This window comes from Vigna unguiculata, chromosome 7, assembly GCF_004118075.2.
Source record: "Vigna unguiculata cultivar IT97K-499-35 chromosome 7, ASM411807v1, whole genome shotgun sequence".
In the NCBI taxonomy this organism is placed as follows: domain Eukaryota; kingdom Viridiplantae; phylum Streptophyta; class Magnoliopsida; order Fabales; family Fabaceae; genus Vigna; species Vigna unguiculata.
The window spans coordinates 12484191-12493464 of NC_040285.1; the positions used below are offsets into that span (position 1 = coordinate 12484191).

General features: G+C 30.3%; 1 protein-coding gene across 1 annotated transcript; it reads left to right on the plus strand.

The window, feature by feature from the left end:
• Positions 1 to 6032: 6032 nt before the first annotated feature.
• LOC114191171 lies at positions 6033 to 6977 on the plus strand. The gene has a single exon (XM_028080354.1). The coding sequence runs from the start codon at positions 6033 to 6035 to the stop codon at positions 6975 to 6977; it is 945 nt and encodes a 314-aa protein (XP_027936155.1).
• The last annotated feature ends 2297 nt before the right edge of the window (positions 6978 to 9274 follow it).

Sequence of the window (9274 nt, forward strand, 5' to 3'; positions counted from 1 at the left end):
TGAAGTACTTATTCAATTAGTTATATGACTCACAATATTATCATACACAAATACTATCTAAATTCTTAACAAGAATCTTTGACAAGTGTGTTAGAAAAAACACATCATCAATGAAGGATATTATCCTAAGAATTATCCTACCAACATAGAGAAATAAGATCAAAACAAAAATATAATATGGAAATCCCAAAATCGAAAAAAAAAAAATCATAATCATTGTCTAAAGACAACTTGAGAATAACATTGTGTAAAACTTTGTACAACATATAAACTACCATCTCATACCCTTTAACTCCAATTTAGTGACTGATTATATTTTTTTATTTATAATAATAACTATTTTAGTAATTAATAACTTTTAGTTTTATTATTATTATTTAAAAAATTTCTTATTGCGTATAATCCTTTTAATAATCACCAATATTTACTTTCTAATTTATCCTAAATAATGTGTGACTCAGATATATTATTTTCATAACAGTGAAACTCCTTTTCGTTTAGAAAGCGAGAGTTCTCTTACTAGCCTGACTTTTAAAAGTCAAATACTTTCATCTCGGAAACACTCCATCCGACCAAAAAACAGTTCTAATTAAATGCTTGCATCAATTTCTTAATTTGGACAACGAACTCGATGTGGTGTGAGAATGATCAACTAGTGTAAGAGAATATGATATAACAGAACGACATAAATAGCTAGTGCAGATTCGACGTGAATCACGTTGTTGTTGTTGTTCATTTTGGAAACTTTATTCCAGTGAAATGAAAAAACAACAATCTCTGACGTCATAGCTGGCGATTTATGGTTAGAGTTTGAATAAGTTTGTACTTTGTAGTGGTTAGTAGTGCTTAAGCGAAATCATTAAGATAATAAATTTTTCTGTCATTGAGATAATAATTCAAAGAATCCCTGGCCACTGTTATTGATACGTATTTTGTTCTTCCCTCTCTCCACTTGCTTTGTGGTGGCCACATACAAAGAGATCCATTTCAATTAATTTCACGTGCCATAGGATGTTCATTGCTTTATACGTGGATATGTTACATCATTTAGAAATCATACATGTTAAGTGTAACAGTTACTTAATTAATTAATTAGTAATGGTTTAGGTATATTCTTTATCAAACATGCATAATTATTTATGTAGTATACTTTGTTGTTTAATTGTATAGGGTCACTTAAATAATAAATTGAATTTCTTTTTTCCACATTTGTACTTTAACTTTACATGTTTCTTAATTTTTTTTTGCATCATCCGATATATATATATATATATATTATTTTCCTTTTTTTTCTTTTATCTCATTTAGGGATGTCAACGGGGCGGGTAGGGTACGGATAGTAGCTCCCCCGTACCCTACCCGCTGGATAAATATTTGCCCCGTACCCGTACCCATATCTGTCGGATATCCGTTATGTGGATACCCGTGGGTATTTACAAAATTTTTTACAAAATAAATATTTAATTATAAATTCAAATAAAATAAAATAAAATATATCATTGTCATAAATTTTAAATAAAATTCAAACAAACTCAAGTCCATACAAATCCAAATAATTATAAAAATAAATATAAATTGACGTTCAATATAATGGAAATTCTTTAATTAGTGTTTTATCAACAAGCTCACTTTCTCTGCTTGATTTCTGAAAAATAATCAAATAATAAATCCCAACTGCCACATGTCAAGTATTATTATTTTGGTTTCATCATTTGACAACAAGCATACCATATATATATAAGGGTATTTTTCTTTTGAATTAAAGTTTAGCGAGTACGGGTATCCACGGGTACGGATACTATGATACTCGTACCCGCCCCGTTAACATGCGAGTATCAAAAATACCCGTACCCGCGAGTAGTGGATATTCATTTTTAATATTTGTTTCCTACCCATTACGGGTTTTATCCGCGGATACCCACGAATACAGATATTTTTTATATCCCTAATCTCATTATTCTAATTTTCTAGTCCAAGAGAATATATATACTTCAAAAGATGTCGAACACTAGTTTTAAATACAACAACAATAATTAAGCCATCGATCCTTTTCCTACCCCTCACACATTTTTTGACCTGAAAATTTGATCTTGAGTGGGGTCTGTCGCACTTTTATTATTATAACAAATTAAGATATAATTTCTGTGATTTAAAACCATATACACTTAGAGAAAAAAAAATTACTAGTGGTCTAGACTTCCCATCATGTAAATCAACTTTGTACGTATTTAATTTTTTTTCTTTAAATAATTATTAATTTTAATAATTAATAATTATAAACTAAAATTTATCGGTAACTATTTTTATTATGAATAAAAAATTATAATTAATCTCTAAATGAGTAAATAAAATAGTTTCTATTATTATTTGAGATCTAAATTAACCATTAAAATTAACTATCAAAATTAATTATATTTGATATAGGAGGAGCTACCATTTTCTTAAATGGATGGATTGAAAACAATAATAGTATTAAATTTCGTATACTTTCCCAATTATGGCATGATTGGAGATTGATTGGATTAGAATCTCTGGCGGATCATGAAGGTGGATCCATACTTAAAAATTGTGGAACAAGTTGGATAGTAATAGTTGGTGTAGGGCTCTACTTTGTTTTATGACTCACATAACTATTTTTTTTATATAATTTTGTGTATAATTATTTTGTATTATTTTATTAATATTATGTAAAACTATTTGTACAATTAAATATTTTCATTTATTATTTCATTAATATTATGTATTTAAAAATAATTTTATTTTATTTTTATCTTTACGTTGTTATTCTTTATTTATTACAATTAAATAATAACTGATAATCATTATATCTTTTTTTTTGGGTTAATCATGTGTTTGATCTCTAAAGTATAATGCGATTTTGGAATTCGTCACTATTTCAAAGTTTGACTATGTTTGATCCTGATACTTAAGAAATGCATGGATGAATCATCCTTACCTAACGACGTTAGTTTTTTTGTCTTACCACATGTGTCTAAGTGGATGATGAGGGAAGATACACTTAGACACAGACGTGGGCACACATGGCAACACCATTTGCCATGTTAAAAAAAATCAAATAGAACCAAACTTTGAAATAGGTACGAATTCCAAAATCGTGTTATATTTTAGAGACCAAAAACATAGTTAATCCATCAACTTTTTTTGAGATACTTGTATTTGGGATAAAAAGTTGTTAATGATATTTTCTTTATAATTTTTTTAATTGTGTGGACCTATATATTGTTATAAGGACCAACCAAACATACTAACTCAAGAGTCTTATGGGAATCAATCTGTCCTAAACTGATTTTGACAAACCAAATGTAAGGCAGGCCAAAATAGAGATGAGTTGAGTTTCGTTATAACTCTTGAGAAAAAATGACCTACAGATATATACAATTCTATATTACTTTCAACAATAATTAGACTAGATCATTTGGTACACAAATAAAACCAATAACACATGTTAAACTTAAATTGGTTTACCCAAACTCATGGGCTATATCAGTTCTAACTTAAGATGACTTATTAAGAGGTTTCACTAATCAATTCAGTTATTACAAACAAATAAACTAAATCACTCTTGGTTATAATGATACATAAATTACTCATGATTATCGTGTCTTAATAACAATACATAATATTTTTAATTTTACTTACATTAAATATATGTAGGTAATTTTTTTTTTAGTTTTACCTACACTTAACTAGTTTATCAGTAAAACAAAAATAGCTTATGTCACTAAATTTACATCTAACATGTAGGCAACAAAACATAAAATTGTGTTGATGACATTTTTGTAATTAAATTATTAAAATACTCATTATTTATTAAGTAATCTTATATTCATATATATATATATATATATATATATATATATATATACCTTTTATTTTTTATTTCTTCTTATTATTTGATTTGTCATGAAATTCATTCTTATCTATATTTTTCGTTTTATCCCAACTTTTATGCAATTATGTTCAAATGATGTATGTTAATCAAATATTTTTTATGTCTCACATTTGAATATTTTTACTCCTTTTTAATATTTTTATTTATTGTATATTTTCTTTTCACATGAGAATGTTTAACACTATCAATTTAAGTGTTCCATACTATAAACATTTCATTTGTTAGGTATTATAAAAAAATTATGTTCTTTATTCTACTATTATTAATTTTTGTTTCATTTGAAGAACTTTTTTATTTTACTAAAACCATTTCCGTTATATACAAATCATCGACTAATTTGATATTTTTTTAGATCTCTAAGGTATTTTTCATCTTATCAAACTCTTAATTATATATTTGTTTTTCTTTGTGTGATTTCATTTAATGGTCTTTTAAATTGTTTATAAGACACACATTTAATAATTTTTTAATATTTTTATTTATTGTTTATTATTATAATGTAGAATACTATTTTTTTATTTTTTTATATAATTATTTTTAGGTTAAATTACTATTTTAGTCCTCTAATTTGTTAGCAAATTTTAAAATGGTCTTTAAATTGTTCAATGTCTCAATTTATTTATCAAGTTTTCGAAAGTGACTCAATTTAGTCCTCAAAGTTAACAACGTTAAAATCAGTAACAGAACAGTGACATGGTTGTTTTACTCTGTCTCACTTGGAATTACGTGGCCTATAACACTACGCTTATGTGGAAGATGAATTCGTTTGAATGTAATTAGGGTTACTGATAGTGGAATTGGGATTAGGTTGAAAACGATTTCTCGAAGCATTGCGTTGGTGTGAGGAATTGGGAGCAACACCCATTTTGTTCGTGTGGTTGTCGTTTGTAATCGAAATCGTCAAGCATTCTAGGTGAGTTCTACTTCGAATTTTATAGCTTTGCGTTTTAGGGTTTTGTGGATTTTGGGTATAGGGTTTTGATTTGGGGGGTTTTGGGTATAGGGTTTTAATTTGGACGCTTGGTTGTTGTTTTTAGTTGAAAATTTGTTTAATTTTTTTAATGTTTTTGTGTTGTCCCACCATTTTCACATTAGTGTGTAGTTTGTGGTCCCCCTTTAATGAGGTTAGTGTATCCTATCGGTGGTATATGTTGTAATAAATGTATATTGTTGTGGGTATGTGGAAATTTCACAGATTTACAAGCAATACTCACTTTTTGTGATGGAAGATGACAAGTTTCAAGTGGTTATTCACCATGGAGGGCATTTTGTGAATGAGGAGGGAATTAAGTATGTTGATGGCCAAAGAAGCGAATTGTCGTGTGACGAAGACATATGGTCTTACTTCGAAGTGCTTTATATATTGAGAGAAATAGGTTATATTAATGTGAAAGACCTATGCTATTCACTAGGAGGTTGTCCAGTGTTGGGGGAAAGGTTGCGTCATTTCGTTGATGATGTTGGTGCACTGCATATGGTCCAAATCGCGAAGCAGCGTGGTGAAGTCCATATGTACGTCATTCACTCAATTTGTGTAGTAGTGGAGGTATATATGTTGGAATATTATCCAGCTGGGGATAATAGTGAAGAAAATACTGGTGTGGAGAATGACATTGAGGCTGAAGCCGTAGAGGATTTACGAAATGAGGCTAAGGTGGAAAGTAAGGCAAATGTGTTAAGAAATGAGGTTGAGGTGCAGTGTAATGGTGCAGAACAAGTCTAGCCCGAAAGTGGTGAGGTTGAGGTGCAGTGTGAGGCAGAAGAGTTAGAACATGTGCAGTGTAATGGTGCAGAACAGATCCAGTCCAAAAGTGGTGAGGTTGAGGTGTTGTGTGAGGCAGAAGAGTTAGTAAATGAGGCTCATGTTCAGTGTGAGGCAAAAGTTTTAGAAGAGGTGCAGTTTAATGGTGCAGAACAGGTCCAACCTGAAAGTGTTGAGGTTGAGGTTGAGGTTCAGAATCTGGTTGAATCACAGGTACAACCTGAGAGTGGTGTCTTGCAGGTCCAGCCTGAACCACAGAATGTGGAAGAGGTTTAGATTGAAGATGGTTCCTCCACTGATTCCATACATGAAGAAAGTGATGGTTTGTTTGATGTGGATATAGATTGTGACATACGGATGGGTGGGTCAGGTTGGGTTTCCTTTGGAAAGAGGAAAAAAATTAATGAGGCTAAGAATAATGTACAAATCAACAAACATGTCAGGGGACTCTCTGATGATGAATGTGAAACTGATGAATTGGTCAGTTTGGTAGGCACTGATTGTGATAGTGATGATGAAGACACATGTGGAAAGTTTCCCACATTTTTTATGCCCAAAAGTATGGCTGACTATGAATGGGAAGTTGGGACATATTTCATAAGTAAAGAAGAATTTATAAAAGCCATTAGAACATACGGGTTGCAAAACGAGAGAAACTTGAAAATTGGTAAGAATGACAAAAAAAAGAGAGTAAGGGTGACATGTTTGGGTTCAAAAGGAAAATGTGGTTGGATTGCTTATTGTGCATATGTACCTATTGTGCAAACTTGGCAGTTAAGAAAGATAGTTGATAAACATACTTGCTGTAGAGAGTTTAACAATAGGCTAATGAATGCAAAGTGGTTAAGTGGAAGAATAGAAAACACAGTGAGAGAAAATCTTACTGTTAAGGTAGTGCACATTCGTGAAAAGGGCCTAAGAAAGTGGAAAGTTTCTATATCTCACACAATGTCTTTTCGAGCAAGATCAATGGCTGCAAACAACATTGATGGGTCCTTCACAAAGCAATACAAACGTATATATGACTATGCTCATGAGCTACGTAGATCAAATTCGGGTTCAACAATAAAATTAAAGGTTGAAGATCATGATGGTGCAAAGATATTCCAAAGATTTTATATTTGTTTAAAGGCGAGGTTTGGTGGTGAGTTATTGACAGTTATGGCACGGGATGCAAAAGATCAGATGTTGCCATTAGCATACGCAGTTGTGGAGGTAGAAAATAAGTACACGTGGTCTTGGTTCTTAGACATTTTAATTGATGATCTGGGTGGGAGACCCAATATAAGGCCAAAACCTTAACATACGCGGGGTTGTGTTTGCAAACCATGTAAATCTAATGTTAATCTGAATCTGAATCTGATGTTAACCATGAAAACCATTTGTATTTTATATTTTGTTAGTGGACAAGACATAATCTGAATGTGATGTATTTGGTTTATGTAGAACTTATTGTGGTTGTATTTTGGAGAAACACTCTTGATGTAGTATTTTGGAGCAAAATGGATTGTGGTATTCTGGAGAAACTCTGATGTTCTAATTTGTAGTATTTTAGAAGCATATAAATGAACAGGTTTATATATAAACTCTGATGTTATGATATTTCACAAGTTTCCTTGTTTAGTTACAATCCTTTTCTGTGTGATTTATGTGCACTGTGTAATAGCCAAAGACATATAAATGCACAGGTTTATATATAAAAGCAAATACACAGAGTTCACTAATTTTAGAACTTTATATATGATATGAAAACCAAATACAACTTTGGTGCAGTATATCAAATCACACCATACCATAACAAAACATAATACAAACAACCCCTTCACAACAATTTAGGGGCTTTTGATCACTACTGTAACTAAGAATGCATTCACTAGAACAAGAACACAAATAATTCCTATTAATCTTTGGACCCATTTCTCACACAACTTATTACTTTTCTCTAAACTAACAATCTTCCTCCTCTGTCTCATGATAACACCATCTTTGTCGTCAACATCATCTTCTCCACACCACTTGAAATAATTATAGCCAACATAATCTTCATTTCCTCTTTGTTCATCAAATCAAGAACAACAAAATATACATCACTCATAATCACCAATTACAAAAAATTGAAAAAAAAATAATTAACAACCTAACCTTGAAATTTAGACAACCCCAGAATTTCTTCCAAGCATTCCTACTTGTTCTTGCAGTTCTCATGACAACAACCTCTCCACATTGACAAATGGGAGACATACCCAACCCCTTCCACCCACCACCAAGAGAGGACACACCACGATTTTAATTGTCTGAACATGTGCAAGACTTACAGGAGTTGGCTTCGGACATGTCTCTCAACACCAAAATCTGGGGACAAAATGCTTAAAGGAATTTTGTGCAGCAACGAACCAGAGGGGAAGAATGAATTTAGGGTTTCATGATTCAAATTTCTTTTTTTAATTACCCCTTTTCTACTTATGCCACATCAATTGCTTCTTCGCATTAAAAATGTTGACACGTATCAGTACAATTTTGCCACCTCAGTACTGTTTGAATGGTGTTTGTTTAAATTAAATGGAGAGGACTAAATTGAGTCACTTTTGAAAACTTGAGGACTACATTGAGACACTGAACAATTGAAGGACCATTTTGAAATTTGCTAACAAATTAGAGGACTAAAGTAGCAATTTAACCTTACTTTTATTTTCTAACTCATTATCATGTGTGTAATTTTATCACAATAAATTTACAAATAAATTTTATTTACTATAATATAATAATTTCATGTAATCATCCTAAGTCTTTTTTATCACCATCCAACATATATTAAAGTTAAAAAGGTGAAAGATCTATCTTAAAATTTTATTATTATTAGTTTAATCTTTGTTCTTTGTATGATTTTGATCAAGTGATGTATTATAACTTTTATTAGTATATAAAAAAGAGATTTCATTAAAATTTTAAAAATTGAAGTAAATAGACATTCAAAATAATTTTTAATTTGAATCTTTATTTTTCTTTTATATTTATTTTTTAAAATATTTTTAAATTTTATCAACTAGGTTTCATTAATATTTGCAAATTTAATAAATGTTTTGGTTCTCATGAAAATATGTTTAATATTCTAATTTGAAATGTATATAATTATAATATAATTTATTTTTAAATATTTAATATCAAAGAAACAACACTTCTTTCAATATTAAATATTTAATAATATTATGTTTCCTTCACCGTAACTTTTATTATTTTATAAAAATTAATTAATTGAGATTGAAATGGTAAGAAAGCGGGTGTTGGTGCCGATACGAGTGCATACCCATTACTTGGTGGGGGATAAAACAAAAATTTGATACTCATTAGATTTGGGCATGGGAATGATGATAAATTTTTTCTTGGAAAATGGGTATGGGATGATGAAACTCGTCACCACTCCGCCCTCTTGTCATCCCTAATTAAGTGGTACTGCTATGTTGTGATGTATAGTGTAAGAGTTGAATTATATCACATGTTGATGAGATGTTTAGGATTAATCATGAGTGAGATAAAAGTAAATATCATATCATAAAAGTTATGAAAATTCGACCACTTATATTTAAATGACATGGTCACTA

Bases quoted from the DNA above. Each gene is read 5' to 3' on its own strand.
- LOC114191171 (XM_028080354.1), top strand. From the start codon at position 6,033: ATGGGTGGGTCAGGTTGGGTTTCCTTTGGAAAGAGGAAAAAAATTAAT.